Source organism: Sturnus vulgaris, unplaced genomic scaffold, assembly GCF_052056855.1.
Source record: "Sturnus vulgaris isolate bStuVul1 unplaced genomic scaffold, bStuVul1.hap1 Scaffold_141, whole genome shotgun sequence".
Classification (NCBI taxonomy): Eukaryota; Metazoa; Chordata; class Aves; order Passeriformes; family Sturnidae; genus Sturnus; species Sturnus vulgaris.
The window spans coordinates 192,789-211,399 of record NW_028276063.1 but is presented as its reverse complement, the minus strand read 5'-3'; the positions used below and the strand labels follow the sequence as shown (position 1 = coordinate 211,399).

The 18,611-nt window shown below is 54.0% G+C and overlaps 3 protein-coding genes across 6 annotated transcripts in view; 2 read left to right on the top strand and 1 right to left on the bottom strand.

The window, feature by feature from the left end:
* The window catches only part of LOC148219376 (uncharacterized), a 69,340-nt gene extending 69,206 nt beyond the window's left edge, over positions 1 to 134 (bottom strand). The window contains exon 1 of the mRNA XM_088157649.1: positions 33 to 134. The gene's annotated coding sequence lies outside the window, so the exon portion shown is untranslated. The remainder of the gene's footprint in view (positions 1 to 32) is intronic.
* Positions 135 to 284: 150 nt separating this feature from the next.
* Positions 285 to 8,225, top strand: SNRPA (small nuclear ribonucleoprotein polypeptide A). Of its 4 annotated transcripts, none has more exons than XM_088157644.1 (7): positions 285 to 366; positions 1,930 to 2,013; positions 2,355 to 2,527; positions 4,240 to 4,431; positions 4,914 to 5,084; positions 5,708 to 5,796; positions 6,700 to 8,225. In XM_088157644.1, the coding sequence occupies exons 2-7, from the start codon at positions 1,941 to 1,943 to the stop codon at positions 6,857 to 6,859; spliced, it is 858 nt and encodes a 285-aa protein (XP_088013770.1). In that variant the 5' UTR covers positions 285 to 366; positions 1,930 to 1,940; the 3' UTR covers positions 6,860 to 8,225. The 4 variants fall into 4 exon arrangements, with proteins under 4 accessions (XP_088013770.1, XP_088013772.1, XP_088013773.1 ...); XM_088157646.1 differs by having other exon boundaries at positions 322 to 366; positions 1,911 to 2,013; XM_088157647.1 differs by having other exon boundaries at positions 329 to 366; positions 2,390 to 2,527.
* Positions 8,226 to 10,899: 2,674 nt separating this feature from the next.
* On the top strand, positions 10,900 to 15,844 carry LOC148219375 (uncharacterized). Its single transcript, XM_088157652.1, has 3 exons — positions 10,900 to 13,391; positions 14,265 to 14,339; positions 14,526 to 15,844. The coding sequence occupies exons 2-3, from the start codon at positions 14,291 to 14,293 to the stop codon at positions 14,825 to 14,827; spliced, it is 351 nt and encodes a 116-aa protein (XP_088013778.1). The 5' UTR covers positions 10,900 to 13,391; positions 14,265 to 14,290; the 3' UTR covers positions 14,828 to 15,844.
* Positions 15,845 to 18,611: the final 2,767 nt, after the last annotated feature.

Below are 18,611 nucleotides of genomic sequence, written 5' to 3'. Positions count from 1 at the left end.
GACCCCACCCCCCAACCCCGCCCCTCCCCCACCTGTCCCTGCACCGCCTCAGCAGCTCCCGGATCCCTCCGTCCTCTCCCAGCGCCTCCCGCAGGACCCGCCCGAGCCCGGGGAGGGTCCCGGGGGTCCCGGGGGGCGGGGGGGAGGGGGCGCCTACTCCATGCCCGGCCCCGGGGTCAGAGGGCGCCACTTCCGTCTGGCCTCTGATTGGCTGGAGTGGCGGGGGAGGCGGGCATTGCTGAGGGAAACCGCGCTCTGATTGGTTGAATCGGGGAGAGGCGCGCTGCTATAGGCTGGGAAGGGCCCACGCACGCGGCGGAGGCGGTGGCGGGAGAGCGTGAGGAGAGAGCGGAGGAGGGAACTGAGGTGGGGAAATGGGGGAATTTAGGGGAGAATCTGAGGGGAATTGAGGGATTTGAGAGGAATTGAGGGGTCTCAGGTGAGTTTGGGGCGGCTGAGGAGGGAGCTGAGATGGGGAAATGGGGAAAATGAGGGGGTTTGGGGGTAATCTGAGGGGAATTGAGGGGTCTGAGGGGAATTAGGGTGTCTGAGGTGCGTGTGGGGAGGCTTTGGGGGGAGCTGAGGTGGGGTCCGAGGGAAATGGGGCAATCTGGAGGGATCTGAGAGGAATTAAGGGGTCTGAGGGGAATTGAGGGGTCTGGGGTGCGTTTGGAGAGACTTTGGTGGAAATGAGGATATCTGAGGTGGGAATGGGGTGGAATGGGGGGTGTTGGGGGAGTCTGAGGGGAATTGAGGAGTCTGGAGTGCATTTTTGGAGGAAATGGGAGGATTTAGGCGGGGGTTGAAGAGAATTGAGTGGTCTGGGGTGCGTTTGGGGAGGCTTTGGAGGGAAATGGGGTATCTGAGGTGAGTCCGGGGCGGATTTGAGGGAAATAGAGGGGAGGGTTGAGGTGTATATGAGGAAAATTGAGTGATCTGAGGTGGGTCCGGGATGGATTTGGGGGGAATTTGGGTGCTTTGAGGGGGGGGTTGAGGTGAGTCCGGGGTGGATTTGGGGGGAATTGGGGGAGTTTGAGGTGGGTCCGGGATGGATTTGGGGGGGGGGGTTGAGTAGTGTTTGAGGGGGATTTGGAGTAGTTTGAGGTGGATATGAGAAGAACTGAGTTGTCTGGGATGGATTTGGGGGGAACTGGGTGGGTTTGAGAGGTTTCTGCGGCGTCTGAGGTGGATTTGGGGAGATCTGAGGGCAATTGAGTGGTCTGAGGTGGGTCTGAGGAGAAATGGGGGATTTGGGGGGGGTTTGAGGGGATTTTGGGGGTTTGAGGGGAAGTAGGGGGGTCTGAGATGAGAATGGGGGGTCTGAGGGGACTTTGGGGTGAGCTTGAGAGGGTCTGGAGGGTTTTTAGGGAGGTCTGAGGGGATTCTGGGGAGTTGTGAGAGGAACCAGGGGGGTCTGGAGGAATTTTGGTGGAGTCTGAGGGGATTTGGTGGGGTTTGGGGGGGATTGAAGGGTCCAAGGGGGATTTTGGGGGGGGGGGGTCTCAATTGAGTCTGAGGGGATTTTGGGGGATCTGAGTTGGGTTTGGGATGAATTTTGGGGGGATCTGGTGGGTCTGAGGGTAACTGGGAGGGTTTAGGTGGGTCTGGGGTGGATTTGGTGGTCAGGGGCACATAGAGGGGGGGTCCCAGGGGGTGAAGGGGTCCCAGGCCCCCTAAATCCCCCCTAAACCCCCCTTCCCCACAGAGGGTCTCTGTCTTCACAGAGGGTCCCTGTCTCCACAGAGGGTTCCTGTCCCTGTCCCCCCCCGTCCCCACAGAAGGTCCCTGTCCCGACAGAGGGTTCCTGTCCCAGTCCCCCCCTGTCCCCACAGAGGGTTCCTATCCCCGTCCCCACAGAGGGTCCCTGTCCCTATTCCCCCCGTCCCCACAGAGGGTCCCTGTCCCCACAGAGGGTCCCTGTCCCCACAGAGGTCGCGGCCATGGCGGTGCAGGAGCCCCGCCCCAACCACACCATCTACATCAACAACCTCAACGAGAAGATCAAGAAGGATGGTGAGGGGGGGCTGGGGGGTCTGTCCCCATTGTCACCTGTCTGTGTGTCTGTCCCCATTGTCACCTAAACTTGTCACTGTCCCCAGAGCTGGAGCTGTCCCTGTCCCCATGATCACCTGTCCTCATTGTCCCTGTGCTGTCCCCATTATACCCTGTCCCCATTGTCACCTGTCCCTGTGTTTCCCCAGAGCTGAAGAAGTCCCTATATGCCATTTTCTCCCAATTTGGGCAGGTTTTGGACATTTTGTCACTGTCCCCATTGTCCTTGTGTGTCTTCATTGTCCCCTGTCGCCATTGTCCCTGTGCTGTCCCCATTGTCACCTGTCCCTCTGTGTCCCCAGAGCTGAAGAAGTCCCTGTACGCCATTTTCTCCCAGTTTGGGCAGATTTTGGACATTTTGGTGTCGCGCAGTCTCCGCATGCGGGGCCAGGCCTTCGTCATCTTCAAGGAGATGAGCAGTGCCACCAATGCCCTGCGCTCCATGCAGGGCTTCCCCTTCTACGACAAACCCATGGTGAGAGAGAAATTTGGGAGAAAAATCCAGGATTTTGGGAAAAAAATCCCCAAATTTGGGAAAAAAACCCAAATTTTGAGAGAAAACCTGAATTCCTGCAGGGAAAAAAAAAAAACCAAAACCAAAATCACTCTCAAATAAAACTGGGAATAACCCCAAAGCTTCCCCTTTACAACAAGCCCGCGGTGAGACACAGATTCAGGGGAAAATACCAGGACTTGTAAAAAAAAATGGAATTTTGTGGAAAAAAACCCTGGAATTCTGGGAAAAAAAACGTGAAATTCTGGGGAAAATTCCTGAATTCCTAGGAAAAAAACCCAAAATGCAGCCTCAAATATCCCCCAAACCCCCCTTAACTGCCTCTGGAACCTCCTAAAATCTGCTGGAAAACCCCAGAGTTCCTCCTGGAACTCCACCGAATCCCTGCTGGAAACCCCCCAGATATCCCTTGGAAAACCCCAAAATGCCTCCTGGAAATGCCCCAAACCCCCCAGAAATTCCCAAATCCTCCCCCAGATCCCTCAGAAAACCCCAAATCCCTTCTGGAAATCCCCCCCGATGCTCCTCAAAATCCCTCAGAAAACCTCAAAATTCCCCCACCAAATCTTCTGTGGAACCTCCCCAAGTCTCTTGGAAACTCCAAAATGCCTCTTGGAGCTCCCTGAAATCCCTTCTAGAAATCCCCCAAATCCCCACTAAATCCCTCAGAAACCCCAAAATCCCTGCTGGAAATCCCTCAGAAATCCCTCTGAAACCCCCAAATCCCTCAGAAGCCTCAAAATAACTTCCGGAAATCCCCCAAATCCACCCTAAATCCCTCAGAAACGCCAAAATTCCCTCTGGAACCTCCCCAAATCCTTCAGAAAACCCCAAATCCCTGCTGGAAAACTTCAAAATGCCTCCTGGAACTCCCAGAAATCCCTTGGAAACACCAAAATCCCCCTTAAAATCCTTCAGAAAATCCCATATCTCTCAGAAACCCCAAAGTGCCTCCTGGAAATGCCTGAAATCCCTCTGGAAGCTCTCTGAAATTCCTGCTGGAAATCCCCCAGATCCCCCAGAAATCCCTTGGGAAACCCCAAATCCCTCAGAAAACCCAAAAATCCCCCTCAAAATCCCATGAGAAAACCCCAAAATGCCTCCTGGAAATCCCCCAAGTCTGTCAGAAACCCCAAAAAATCTCTCTTCCCTGAAATCCCTGCTGGAAATCCCCCAAATCCCCCCTAAATCTCTCTGAAATTCCTAAATCCCTCCTGAATTTCCCCAAATCCCTCAGAAACCCCTCAGAAAATGCCAAATCTCTCAGAAACCCCAAAATCCTCAAAATGCCTCAAACCCCAAAATGTCTCCTGGAAATCTCAAAAATCCCTCTTAGAACTCCCTGAAATCCCTGCTGGAAATTCCCTAGATCCCCCAGAAATCCCTCAGAAACCCCAAAATCCCCCAGAAAATCCCAAAATGCCTCCTGGAACTCCCTCAAATCCTTCCTGGAAATGCCCGAAATCCCTCAGAAAACCCCAAAAATCCCCCTCAAAATCCCTCAGAAAACACCAAAATCCCTCTTGGAACTCCCTGAATCCCCCAGAAATCCCTCTGGAACGTCCCAAAATGCATGAGAAAACCCCAATATTGCTCCTGGAAATGCCCCAAATCCCCTCACGCACCCCAAAAAAAGCCCCCAAAACACCCAGAATTTGGGATTTGTGTTGCAGAGGATCCAGTACGCCAAGACAGACTCGGACATCATTGCCAAGATGAAGGGAACGTTTGTGGAGCGGGAACGGGATCGGGAGCGGGACCGAGAACGGGAACGCAAACGGGACAAGCGCAAGGCCAAGGGCACAGGGGACACCCCCGGCCCCAAAAAGGGCACAGGGACACAGGGGGCACAGGGCACAGTGCCTGTGAGTTATGGGGTCAGCTATGGGATTTGGGGTCAGTGATGGGGTTTGGGGTGAGTGATGGGATTTGGGGTCAGTTATGGAGTCACATGGGATTTGGGATCGGATAATTTGGGGTTCTGTGCCTTTTGGGTAATTTGGGGTTCTGTCTGTGCCTTTGGGATAACTTGGGGTGTTTTTGGGGTCATTTGGGATTCTGTCTGTTCTTCAGGATAATATGGGATGTTTTTGGGATCATTCTGGGTTCTCTCTGTGTTTTTGGGGTAATTTGGGGTTCTCTCTATGCTTTGGGATAATCTGGGGTGTTTTGGGGATAATTTGGGTTGTTTTTGGGGTAATTTAGGCTGGTTTTGGGGTAATCTGGGGTGTTTTGGGATCATTTGAGATTTTCTTTGTTCCTTTGGGCTAATTTCGTGGTTTTGGGGTAACTTTGGGGTTCTGTCTGTTCTTTGGACTAATTTGCTGGTTTTGGGGTCTCTCCTCAGGGAATGCCACCGCTGGCGCAGCCGCCCCGAATGCTGCCACACCTGGGGGGGCAACCGCCCTACATCCCCCCCCCGGGCATGATCCCACCCCCTGGAATGGCCCCAAATCCCGGCATCCCCCCGGGAATGGCCCCAAATCCCGGCATGGCCCCAATGCCCACCCCACAGCCTGTGAGTGACCCCATAACCTGAGCTATAGGGGACTGGTGGGGTTATTGGGGGATTGATGGGGAATTGGTGGGGGTAATGGGGGATTGATGGGGTTGATAGGGGATTTGTGGGGTTAATGGGGGATTGATGCGGGTTTTCTGGGTAGTTGATGGGATTAATGGGGTCACATCCACCCCGAGCATGATCCCACCCCCAGGAATGGCCCCAAGTCCTGGGATCCCCCCAGAATGGCCCCATCTCCAGAGGATTTTCAGGTTTTTTGCAGATTTGGGGGGATATTGGGGTATTTTTGTGAGATTTTGGGGCAATGTTTTGGTGTGTATCCAGTGGAACTTTGGGCTGCTTTTGGCTGATTCGGCTGATTGTGTCTGGTTTTGAGCTGATTTTTGGATGTTTTTTTGGCTGATTTGGGCTGATTTTGTCTGATTTTGTATGGTTTTGACCTGATTTTGGGCTGATTTTTGCTGATTTTGTCTGTTTCTGAGCCAATTTTGTCTGATTTTGTATGGTTTTGAAACTATTTTGGCTGATTTTGTCTGTTTCTGTCTGATTTTGTCTGGTTTTGTGTGTTTATGAGCCCATTTTGTCTGATTTTGGCTGATTTTTTCTGTATTCTTCTGCAGCTGTCGGAGAACCCCCCAAACCACATCCTGTTCCTGACCAACCTCCCTGAGGAGACCAACGAGCTGATGCTGTCCATGCTCTTCAACCAGTGAGAGCCGGGGAAATCTGGGAATTCGGGAATTCCGGGGGGCTGGGGGAGCTGAGAGGGGGGAGGGCGGCAGGTTTTTGGGGAAATACCGGGATTTTGTGGGAATTATTGGGATTTTTGGGGTGGTTTAGATTTTTGGAGGAATGTTTCTGGATTGGGGGATGGGAATTTCTGGATTTTCGGGTAATATTTCTGAATTCTTGAGGGAACATTCCCAAGTTTTTTGGGGACCATTCCTAGATTTTTTGGGGGGAGACCACTCCTGGGTTTTTGGGGGAACCATTCCCAGCTTGTTTTGGAGGAACAGTCCTGAATTTTTGGGGGGAACATTCCTGGGTCTTTTTGGGGGAACATTCTTGAATTTTTTAGGGGGAGCTGGGTTTTTTGGGGGGAACATTTGCGGCTTTTTGAGGAACATTCCTGAATTTTTGGGGGAACATTCCCAGGTTTTGGGGGAACATTCCTGGGGTTTTTGGGGCGATCATTCCCAGATTTCGGGAGGAATATTCACTGGTTTTTGGGGACCATTCCTGGGTTTTTTAGGGGAATGTTTCTGAATTTTTGGGGGAACTTTCCTAGGTTTTCTGGGGACCATTCCCAGCTTTTGGAGGCACCATTCTGGGGTATTTTGGGGCAACATCAATGGATTTTTTGAAAAACATTCCTGAATTTTTGGGGAACATTTGCAGAATTTTTGGGGGGACCATTCCCGGGTTTTTGGAGACCATTCCTGAGTTTTTGGGACAACATTCCTGGGTTTTTGGGGGGAATGTTTCTGAATTTTGAGGAACATTCCTCAGTTTTTGTGGGACCATTCTCAAATTTCTGGGGTGCCATTCTTGTATTTTTGGGGTACCATTCCCACGTTTCTGGGGCTGTCTCTGACCCCGTTCCCCTCTCCAGATTCCCGGGGTTCAAGGAGGTGCGCCTGGTGCCCGGGCGCCACGACATTGCCTTCGTGGAGTTCGACACTGAGGTGCAGGCAGGCGCCGCCCGCGAGGCCCTGCAGGGCTTCAAGATCACCCAGAGCAACGCCATGAAGATCTCCTTCGCCAAAAAGTGACCCCAAACCCTGCACAAACACCCCCAAACCCAGAAAAAACGGGTTTGGAATACCCCAGAATCCCAGAGAAACATTTCAAAAACACCCCTGAATACCCCATAGCTGCCTCAAAACACCCCAAATCCTGTCAAGCTGCCCTCAAATCTCATAGAAACAGCCTAAAATCCCATAAAAACGCCCTGAAATCTGTCTAAACCACTCCAAAATCCCTCAAAGCTGCCCCTAAATACTCGAAAGTTGCTCAAAACCACCCCAAAACACCAGAAATCCCAGAAAACTGCCCCCAAATCCCACAAAACTGCCCCCAAATCCCATTAAAATACCCCAAAATCCCCCAAAATGGTCCCGACCCTGCCCCAAATCTCCCACCTGCCCCCACTCCCCCAGGTAAGTTCAGCTCATCCCAAACCTGCCTTTTTTTATTTCAAATCCATGTTTTTCCAACCCCAAAATATCTTTCCACCCCAAATCCTTTGCCCACCCCAAATTCTCCTTTGCCCACCCCAAATCCCTTTTCCCACCCCAAAATCTCCCTTTGCCACCCCAATTCCCCACGCCAAATTCCCTTTTCCCACCCCAGATCCTCCTTTGTGCATCCCAAATCTCCTTTTCTCACTCCAAATCCCCTTTTCCCACCCCAAAATATCCTTTTCAACCTCAAATCCTTTTTCCCCACCCTAAATCTCCTTTTTCCACCCCAAAGTCTCATTTTTGAACCCCAAATTCTCTTTTCCCGCTCAAAATGCTTCCCCATCCTGAACCCCCAATTCCCACCCCAAAACCTCCTTTTCCCACCCAAAATCTCCTTTTCCCACTCAAAATCTCCTTTTCCATCCCAAAATCTCCTTTTTCCACCCCAAATCCTCACCCCAGATCCCATTTTTTGGGTTTCCCAAGGTGTTTTTCGAGTTCCCCAGTGGTTTTTGGAATTTTTCCCAGCATTGTACCCAGGGTCTCTGAAGACATTGCACCTGGAGCTGCCCCACGCCAAATAAACTCCAAATAAATTCCAAATCACATTTCCCACCCCAAATCAACCCCAAATCCCCTTTCCAGCCCCCCAGGGGTTTTTGGGGTTCCCCAGAGGTTTTGGGGATTTTTCCCAGCATTGTACCCAGGGTCTCTCTGCAGACATTGCACCTGGAGCTGCCCCACCCCAAATAAACTCCAAATAAATTCCAAATCACATTTCCCACCCCAAATCAACCCCAAATCCCCTTTCCAGCCCCCCAGGGGTTTTTGGGGTTCCCCAGAGGTTTTGGGGATTTTTCCCAGCATTGTACCCAGGGTCTCTCTGCAGACATTGCACCTGGAGCTGCCTCACCCGAGATAAATCCCAAATAAACCCCAAATCAATCCCAAATGAGCCCTGCTGTGCCCCCAGAGCTGGAGTGGTTTTTGGGGGGATTTTGGGGTCTGGAGGGGTTGACTCCAAAGTCTCGGGATGGGGAAGGTTTGATTCTAAAATTTGGGATTTTGGGGGTTTTGACACCCCAGAATTTGGGGATCAGGGGGGTTTAACTCCAAATTTTGGAATCGAGGGGTTGGACCCCCCCAAATATTTCCAACTCAACAGTTTGGGGACTGGAGGGGTTTGATGCCAAAGTTTGGGGTCTGGGGGCGTTTGATCCTAAAATTTGGGATCAGGGGTGTTTTAGACCTCAGGATTTGGGGATCAGGGGTTTTTTTTGACACCCCAGAGTTTGAGATTTGGGCGTTTTGACCCCAGAATTTGGGATTTGGGGATATTGACCCCAGAATTTTGGGGTTTGGGGGTGTTTGACACCCCAGGATTTAGGGATTTGGGGGGTTTTGACCCCAAATTTCCCGTTTAGGGGTGTTTGAGCCCAGGATTTGGGAGTCCTTGACCTCTCCCAGGTTTGGGATGGAGGTTGAGACCAAAACAATTCCCTGGAAACAGCAGCAGGGTCGGGAAGGAGAAAGGCATTTGAAACAGGATCGAGATTGCGATTGAGAATGGGCACAGGATCAGGGTCAGGAACAGGATAGGGATCCATAATGGGAACAGGAATGAGACTGAGAACAGGAATGGGATCAAGAGTGGGAAGGAGATTGCGATTGGGAATGGGAATGAGATAAGCATCGAGAACAGGAATAGGATCAGGATCTGAGAATGGGAATAGGAAGGGTATTGGGATCAGGAACAGGATTGGGAATAGGAACAGGAATAGGATTGGGAAGCTAAAGCCACGACATAAATGGGTGTGTTGGCTGGGAAATCTCAAATTGCTGAACCCATACCAGTACAGGCAGGAACATCATTTCCTGGCTGGGAACTGGAATTCTAGACCTTGGCAGTGTGAGCCATGCAGGACCATGCAGACTGGGATCATGGGGCTGGGATCACATGGACTGGGATCCTCCAGACTGGGACTGCACAGACTGGGACCAGATGGATCAGGGCCATCCAGACTGGGATTGTACAGACTGGGATCACATGGGCTGGGATTGTACAAACTGGGATCACATGGACTGGGACCATATGGACTGGGATGGCTGCACCAGAATGATGGGAACCAAGGCGGTCCTGCCCCACCCAGGGGTCCCTCCCAGTCCTGTGTGGGGGCACAGCTAAAACTCCCCAGAATGAACGTGGAGGTTCCAGACCACTCTCGGTGCCCATCCCAGTCCTGCTGTCAGCCTCGGTCTCAAATCTCAGTCTCAGAGCAGTTCTGGTGCTGATTCCCGTCCCGGTGCCAATCTCGATCCCGGAGCAGTCCCAGTGTCAGTCCCGATTCTGGTGCCAGTGCCATTCTCAGACTCTATTCTGGAGTTCTCACAGTGCCAGTCCTGGTCCCAGAGCAGTCCTGGAGCTTTCCTCGTGCCAGTCCCAGTGTCGGATTTCAGTCTTGGTCCCATTGCCAGTTCAGGAGTGCTGCTGGCCTTGGTTCTGATGCCGGTTCTGTTCACAGGCTTGGCCTTGGTCTCCATTCTGATTTCAGTCTCATTCTTGATGCTGGTGCCTGTTCTGATTCTGGTACCCGTTTCGTTCTCAGTCTCGGTCCCAAATATATGAGGCCTGTCTGGGTGATTTTATACCAAACTGGGCAGTTTTAGGCTGGATTTTAGGCCCCTTTGGTCAATGTTAGGCCTATTTGGATGATTTTAGACCTCTTTGTGTGGATTTGAGGCCCCCATGGCTGATTTTAGGCCAAACCTGGTAGATTTACTCTGCATTTGAGGGCATGTTTTGGTGATTTTGGGCCAAATCAGGCCCTTTTAAGGACCGTGTGGCGCTTTGGTCCCGCCCCTTTCCCTCACAGTTCCCGCCTTTGGCCCCGCCCCTTTTCCCTCACAGTTCCCGCCCTTTCTTTGGCCCCGCCCCTTTCCCCTCACAGTTCCCGCCCTTTCCTTGACCCCGCCCCTTTCCCCTCACAGTTCCCGCCCTTTCCTTGCCCCATCCCCTCCCAGTTCGGGGCTCGGAACGGGGGAGGAGGAGGAGGGAGGGAGGGAGAGGCGGAGCGGCAGCAGGAAGCAGGAGCAGAGAAGGAGCGAATCAAGCGCGCGACCCCGGAGCTCCCTGAACTCGCAGCCCCCCGGGACCATCGCCCCCCATCCCGCAGCTGCCCGGGGAGGGGGAGCTCGCCCCGAATATCCCGGGGGTGTCCCTGGGTTTGGGGTTATTTTGGAGGGGATGTTTGGATGTTGCAGGGCTACAGAGGCGCAGATGGCCCTCGGGGGGACATCGGGGGGTCCCCGGGAGGTGTTTTTGGGGGTCCCGGTGGGTGCCGGCAGAGCCCCGGCGGGGCCCGGGGGGATGCGGGTCCCCCCGCGGTGGGGGTTGGGCTTCCCGGGCCGGGCCCTGCGAGCTGTGCCGGGGCCAGATGGGGAGCGCGCGGGAGCGGCGGGATCGGCGGGGGGACACCGGTTTGGGGGAGCCCCGGGAGAGCCGCGGCTTCCCTGAGCGGGAGCCCAGAGACAGGAGAGGCCCAGAAGGGCAAAGCGGGGAGCCCGAGAGGGGGGGACCCCTGGGATTGCCGGGACCCCGGCGGGGGGTGCTGGGGCTGGAGGGGCGGCATGGCCGGGAAAGGGGTTCGGGGGTGCGGGAGCCGGGAGTGGCTGCTCCCAGTATGAGCCCAGTTGCTCCCCCCGTGTGGTTCCAATTTCCTCCACACTCCCAGGATGGGCCCAGTCATTCCCTGTCATTCCCTATTATGATGTAATTGCCCCCGGCTTGGTCCCAGTTCCTCCCACTTTGCTCCAGTGTGTTCCCAATTCTCCCAGTTGCTCCTAGCACAGTCCCAGTCACTCCCTGTGTGATTTCAGTATGAATCCAGTCTGATGCCAGTCTCTGCCAGCTGGACCCCAGTCACTCGCACTTGCCCCCAGTTGCCCCAGCATGGTTCCAGTTTTCCCCCCAGAACGTTCGCAGTTGGTCCCAGTCACCATTCCTATGGCCTGAGACATGGCCAGGATATCCCAGTTGCCCTGAACAATCTCACAGTCCTTCCCAGGCCCTCCTAGTTGCCTCAGCATGGTTCACTTGTCCCCAGTTTGATCCCAGTTCCTCCCAGTGTGTGTGCAGTATGCTTCCAGCATGGGCCCGGTAGCTCCCAGTAGCCCCCAGTCAGGGTCCAGTCACACCCACTCTTATCCCAGTATGACTGTAGACACTCCCAGTATGATCCCCGTCACTTGCAGTCTAATTCCAGTCACTCCCAGTCTGATGCCAGTGGCCCCCAGTGTGATCCCAGTTGCTCTCTGCCAGCATGACCCCTGTAGCCTCCAGTATAATCTCTGGGACTACCAGTCTCTCCCAGTATCTTCCAGTCACTGTCAGCATGGTGCCAGTCACTCTCACTTCTTCCCAGCTGCTTTCAGCATGATTCCGGTTCTTCACAGCCAATCCCAGTATGATTCCAGTCACTCTTGATGTGATCCCAGTCTCATCCATCATGTACCCTCTGATCCCAGTATGATCCCAGTTGCTGCCAGAATAGTTCCAGTTGCTCCCAGTTCCTACCAGGATGATCTCTAGAATAGCCCCAGTCTCTCTCAGCATTGTACCACTATCTCCCAGTGTCCCCCAGTGTGGTTCCAGTCCCCCCAGTACGGTTACAGTCACTCCCATTATATCCCAGTTATCCCAGTAAGGTTCTAGTTCACTCAGAATGATTCCAGTCTTTCCCAGTTACTCACAGTTGTCTCCAGCCTTATCCCAATTTCTCTCAGTTGCCCATACTCCCAGTTGCTCCCAGTATGATCCCTGTTATGGCCTCAGTCCCCTCAGCATGATTCCAGTACCTTCCATTTGATCCCAGTTCCTCCCAATGGGTCCACATTTTCCTCCCAGCATGGGCTCAGTAGCTCCCAGTAACGGCCAGTCAGGTTCCATTCCTACTCCCTGTAATCCCAGTGGCTCCCAGGATGACCCCAGTAGGACCCATAGTCACTCCCAGTATGGTTCCAGTCTCTCCCAGTATGATCTCTTGCACCCAGTCCCCCCCTAGTATGGTTGCAGTCATATCCACTATGAGCCCAGTCACTCCCGGTCACTCCCACTATGGTTCCAGTTGTGGCCAGCACTTTTCCTGTCACTCCCAGTCTGCTTGCAGTATGATCCCAGTCATTCTTGGATATTCCCAGTACTATTCCAGTCACTCCCAGTATGATTCCAGCTAGTTCAAGTATGATCCCAGTATGACTCTGGCGTGGGCAAAGCTGCTCCCATTATCATCAGGTGTGCTTCCAGTTGCTCCCAGTTCCCCTCACTGTGGTTTCAGTCTCTCCCAGTGTATCCTAATTGTCCTCAGCTGCTTCCAGACTGATCCCAGTTGCTCACAGCCTCTCCCAGTCACCCTCAGTGCAGTCCCAGTTGCTGCCAGTATGATCCCAGTCCTTCTGAGCATGGTTCCAATTGCTCCCAGTTCCACCGAGTGTGATCCAAGTTGCTCCCAGTTGCCCCTAGCATAGTCCCAGTCACTCCATAGATGATCCCAGTCCCTCCCAGCATGGTCCCAGTCATGCCCAGTTGCCCCCAGTATAGAGTAGTAGCTCCCACTGATTCCCAGTATCCCCCAGTATGGTCCCAGTTCTCCCCAGCATGGTCCCAGCTGTTCCCAGTGTGGTTCCAGTCACTCCAGTAAGGTCACAGACACTCCCAGTATATCCCAGTTGCTCTCAGCATGCTCGTAGTCATTCCCAGTGGCTCCCAGTGTCCCCAGTAAGGTTCCCCCCGGCCCCAGCGGGTGGGAGCAGCCGAGAGCCCCGCGCTGCCCATCCCGACCTGTCCCGGCTCCATCCCCGCTCCTCCCGCGGGCTGCGAGGGCTTCGGGAACGGCCCCGAGGGTGTCGGTGCTCCTGGGGGAGGAGGAGGAGGGATGGAAGAGGAGGGATGAAGGAGGAGAGCGAGAAGGGATGGAAGCAGGGGAAGGAGGGAGAGTTAGGGAGGAGGAGGAGGAGGGATGGAAGAGGAAAGACAAAGGAGGATCAAGAAAAAGAGGAGGAGGAAGGAGGTCGAGCGCTCCCTGAATTCATAGGTCCCCCATCCATGGGACCATCGCCCCCACAGGTGACCGGGGAGGGGGAGCTCGGCCCAGATATCCCAGGGGGTCCCTGGGTTGAGTTTATTTTGAAGGGATGTTTGGAGAATGCAGAACTCCAAAGCTGAGCAGAAAATGCCCCTTGAGGGGACACTGGGGGGTCCCCAGGAGGTGTTTTTGGGGTGTCCTGGTGGCTGTGGCAGCAGAGACCTGGTAGAGAGGAGGGGGATGCGGGGTCTCCCCTGCAGTGGGGGTTGTGTCTGCCCGAGTTGGGCACCGTCACCTCCAGCCCAGAGCCAGGGGCTGCGGGAACCCGAAGGAAAGCCAGAGGGGGGAACCTGGGGACCCCCAGAGTGGGGAGAGTGGAGAGGGGCAATACCAGGACATCAGGGAACCCTGGGAGTCTGGAGGAGCAGAGCCCTGTGTCCCCAAGGACCCCAAAGTGAGGAGCCCAAAGAGGGGGAAGTGCTGCTATTTTGGGACCCTCAACAGCCTGGAGAGGGGCAGGGGGGACTCCTTGGAACACCTGCACCCCAAAGCAGAGAATAAGGGGAGAAGGGATCCCAGGACCCCAAAAACCTCCAGCATCCCTAAATGGGGAGATGGAAGTAGGGGGAGCTTTTTGGATTCCTGGGACTCCCAGCAGCCTGAGGAGGGCGGGGACCGAGCAGTTGGGCGACCCCCAATTCAAGTGTGACCCCAGCAGCTGGGACAGGGGGGAACCCTCAAAGACCAAAGAGGAGGGACCATTCCCAGGAACTCGTGGGAGGCATTTTCAGGGCTGAATGTTGGTGTTTGGGAGGTTTTTATGGACCCCAGATGCCCGGGGACTTCTAGAGGTGGACTTGGGCAGCAGGAACCCAGAACATAATGTGCTCATCCCTTGTTTTTCCCCAAATCAGGATTTCCCATTCCCAACCCTGACCCGATGGAGGAGGAGGAGGCTGCGAGGAAGATGCCCCGGAAGCCGCAGGCAGGTGAGGAGGAAGTCAGTGCCCCTTTCCCCCTCTGTCCTGCTCCATCTCCCAGCCCAGCACGGCCCCCGGCTGCAGGACAACCCCGCTGCCGACACCGTCCTGCCGGGGACGCGCTGGGGGGATCTCCTTCCCCTTCCCTCTGGCACGGAGGCAAATCCCATCCTCTGCTTGTCCTTCCTGCCCCAGACAAGGAGCTGAGCACGGAGAGCAGGGAGGACAAATCCCCGCGGCAGAACCTCGTGGAAGAGGCCGTTTGGAGCGGCTCCACGGCGCAGGAATGCAACGGGGAGGAAAAGCCGCGGAGATCCCGCACGAGGAGGGGCTGCAAACGCAGATGGCGGGGATCTGAGGAGGAAAGCCCCAGCCTGGGCCGGGGGGACGACCAGAGATGGAGCCAGAGCTGGTGGTCCACGAGCAGCTTTGTGATGGGGAGAAGCCCCACCAGTGCTTGGCGTGTGGGAAGAGCTTCTGCCGGAGCTCCTTCCTGATCAGACACCAGATTAGTCACACCATACTGGGGAGAGACTCTTCGAGTGTTTCCAGTGCGGGAAGAGCTTCTCGCGGCCCGTGTCACCTTCCGTGCCCCTCACTGTCCCCTGTCTGTGCTACATCCCAGAGACCCCGAAACCAGGAAGGATGTTGGAGAGGGCAAAAGGGATTCTACATAAGTGGAGTGGGGGATTGGGGGACCCCAAAACCCGGAAGAGGAGACCCCAAATTCTGATTTTACCCACCACAGGTGTGTCTCAGGTGTGTCACAGGCATGAGGGCTGCTGCACCTGTACCCTTACCCTATTGGTACCCTGTACCCCTAATCTCCACTGGGTGCTCTCCACTGTGGTTGCGATGATGTTTAGGGTAAGGTTAGGGGTGGGGTGAGGGCTGCTGAACCTGTACCAAACCCGAACTGGTACCCTGTGTCCTCTCCTTTGCACCCCTAACTCTCAGTGGGTGCTCTCCACATTTCAAGCCCCCTCAAGTGCCCCTGCCTCTCTTGAACAGACACCAACAGAGGCAGCATTAATACAATCCCCACAAGTCCCCCTAATGCAAGAAAATCTTTGTGTGCTGCTCCAACTCCATCCCCCACTGCAGGAACCATGTTGGGCAGAGCCCTGGTGACCCACATTCCCTGGGACCCATGTTGGGAAGACACCTGGCTGCTTATCCTTTTGTTTTGGCATTCATTTTTTTCTCTTCTCCATCTCTTTGTGCTCCAAAAAACAAGAGGGATTGATCTGTCACCTCAACCACTCAAATCTCACTGAAAATAGATCAAATTTTAACCCAAAAAGGCTCAATCCGACCTCCAAGTGCCTTGTTCCCTCCTCAAAACAACTCAGTCCCACAGGAACCTTACTGGATTCCACAGCCACCAGGGTGAGAAGGGGTTGGAAGGGGATAAGGAGAAATGGGACCCAAATTTGGAGCTGTGAGATTTGGATTGTGTTGGGCTGGCTGGGTGGAATGGATTTGATAGTGAATAAAAGTTTCACAATTCCTGATTTCTGTCCCATTCACTTCCAGTCAGTTGCAGTTCTGTTTTCAGTGGCACCTTCTCACCTGATTGTGTTTGTGTCCTCCTTTCTCTTCTGCCTTTCTCTGCCTGCTCTGTTTTTCTCTCAGGGTCTCCCTTGATCCAGGGCAGCTCCCACCAAAGACCCTCCCCTGATTTAATTGCCCGTGCAGGAGCTCCAACAGCCATGGGTGAAGTTAGGAAGGCTGGCAGTGAAATGTCTCTGTAAGATCTTGCTGCACTTGGCTTTTGGCCCCTTCTGAAGAGCTTTGCCTTCAAGGGCAGGAACATCTTTTCCTGGCTGGGAACTGGAATTCCAGACCCTGGCAGTGTGAGCCATGCAGGAGCATCCAGACTGGGATCATGGGGCTGGGATGACATGGACTGGGATCCTCCAGACTGGGACTGCACAGACTGGGACCAGATGGATCAGGGCCATCCAGCTGAGATTGTACAAACTGGGATAACATGGAGTGGGATTCTACAGACTGGGATCACATGGACTGGGACCATATGGACCGGGATGGCTGCACCAGAACGATGGGAACCGAGGCTGTCCTGCCCCACCCAGGGGTCCCTCCCAGTCCTGCCCAGTCCCGTGCAGGGGCACAGCCAAAACTCCCCGGAATGAACACAGAGATCCCGGAGCGCTGCTGGTCTTGGTCTCAGTCTCGGAGCACTCCTGGAGCGCTCCTGGTGCTGATTCTGGTCCTGGTCTGAGTCTCGATCCCAGAGCAGTGCTGGTCTCGATCTCATTCTCTGTCCTATAGCGATGCCTGTCTTGCTGCCAGTGCCAGTTCTGGTTTCAATCTTGGTCTTGGTCTCAGTTTTGGTCTTGGACTTGGTCTCGGTCTCAGTCTCAGAGCGGTTCCGGTCCCGGTGCTGGTGTTGGTCCCAGAGTGCTCCCAGTGCAATCTCAATCTCGGTCCCAGTCATGGAGTGTTTTCAGTCCCGGTTTTGGTGCCAGTGCCAGTCCCGGTGCTGGTTCAGGTGCTGCTCTCAGTCCCAGAGTTCTCCCAGTGCTGGTGCTGTTTCCAGTCCCAGAGCAGTCCTGGAGCGCTCCCATTGCTGGTCTCTGTGTTGGTGTTTATCGATGATTGATAGAGAGACGGGGACTGCTGACTCGTGATCAGAATCCAAATTTATTGTGAGCTACATTTGCTTATGCACCATTTTTAGGAAGGTAGTAGTTTTTGACTACATTCACTGTGTTAAACATCACCCACAAAGCTCTGTTTGCTCTTGCCAAGGCGTCATGGTTATCAAACTGCAAATGCCAATTAAATCCACAGTGCTGTCTGTCTCAGCTTCCACAGTGCTGCTCTCAGTCTGGGTCTTAATAGCAGTGCCAGTCTCGGTGTCAGTGCTGGTTCTGTTTTCAGTCTCAGTGTCAGTCTCGGTCTCAAAGCGGTCCCAGTCCCAGTGTTGGTACTGGGTGTTGGTCCCAGAGTGGCCCCAGTGCCAATCTCAGTCTCAGGCCTGGACCCGGAGTGGTGCCAATTTTGGTTCTGGTGCCGATGCCAGTCTCAGTGCTGGTTCTGGTGCCAGTCTCAGTCCTGGAATTCTCCCAGTGCCAGTGCGGTCCCAGAGCAGTTCTGGAGCACTCCTGGTGCCAATTCCAGTGTCAGTCTCAGTCTTGGTCCCAGTGCCAGTTCTGGGACTGGTCTCAGTTTCGGTCTCAGTCTTAGTTCCAGTTCTGGAGCGCTGCTGGTCTCAGTTCTGGTGTCGGTTCTGTTCCCAGTCTTGGTCTCGGTGTCCATTCTGATTTTGGTCTCATTCTTGGTGCTGGTGCCACTTTTTGTGCCAGTCTTGGTCCCAAAGATTTTAGGCCTGTTTGGGTGATTTTATACCAAACTGGGCAGTTTTAGGCTGGAGTTTAGGCATATTTGGGACTCTGTTAGGCCCATGTGTATGATTTTGAGAGGAATGTTAAATTTGTCTTTACAAATGAGTTGTGGATCAGCCTATAGATAAGGCTAGCACTGAGAGATAAGAGAAACAATGGGATGGATTCCACTGATTGATGAATGGAAAGAGATATTTGCCTTTACAAACAAACTGTAGGGCTGCTGATAAATGAAATTGGATATCGAAAGATGAAAGAAGCAACGGGGGGAAAACTATGAATTCTATAAGAATTAAAAATTAAAAGGGAGGGTTATACATTAGAGGGGAATTTCAGGTATCAGGCGTTCCGGGAAGTCTGTGCCTCTCAAGTACCTCAGCCAATGGGGAAAGAGAGAGGGAAATGCGGCCGGGAAAATAGGATAAAAAGGAGGCTGCGTCCTCCGAAAATTTGAGAGATCCCAGGGGAATGTCCCATGGCCTCTCCCTTTATTCGAATAAAGCAAAAAGGACTCCTCTGTCTCCTTTTTGGACATAAACCTCTGGTGTTTGTGGATTAATTTTCCTGACAATTTGGGGGCTCGTCCGGGATCTTTCCACCGTCCGGGGCGGCGGGCGGCGAGCGGAGCTGAAGGCGCCTCACCCAGTTTGGGTGATCAGCTCCCCTTGGTGCCGGCCGGCACCGGGCGATTGATTGGGTTCCCGAGACTGTCCAGGAGACAGACGAGTGGCGGACCAGGGGGGTCCGTGAAGAGTCCGCAGGGAAGGACCACTGAAAATCTCACTGGTGAGTAAAATGGGATCTTCGGGGAGCAAACCTGGGAGGGCACCCATGGAGGGTAGCACAGGTAAACCTGGGAGGGCACCCATGGAGGGTAGCACAGGTAAAACGGGGCACCCAGAGAGGGTTG

Coding starts and splice junctions, on each gene's coding strand:
- LOC148219375 (XM_088157652.1), top strand. CDS start 14,291: ATGGAGGAGGAGGAGGCTGCGAGGAAGATGCCCCGGAAGCCGCAGGCA. Junction 14,340..14,525: donor GCCCCGGAAGCCGCAGGCAG/GTGAGGAGGAAG, acceptor TTCCTGCCCCAG/ACAAGGAGCTGAGCACGGAG.
- SNRPA (XM_088157644.1), top strand. CDS start 1,941: ATGGCGGTGCAGGAGCCCCGCCCCAACCACACCATCTACATCAACAAC. Junction 4,432..4,913: donor GGGCACAGGGCACAGTGCCT/GTGAGTTATGGG, acceptor GTCTCTCCTCAG/GGAATGCCACCGCTGGCGCA. Junction 5,797..6,699: donor CTGTCCATGCTCTTCAACCA/GTGAGAGCCGGG, acceptor TCCCCTCTCCAG/ATTCCCGGGGTTCAAGGAGG.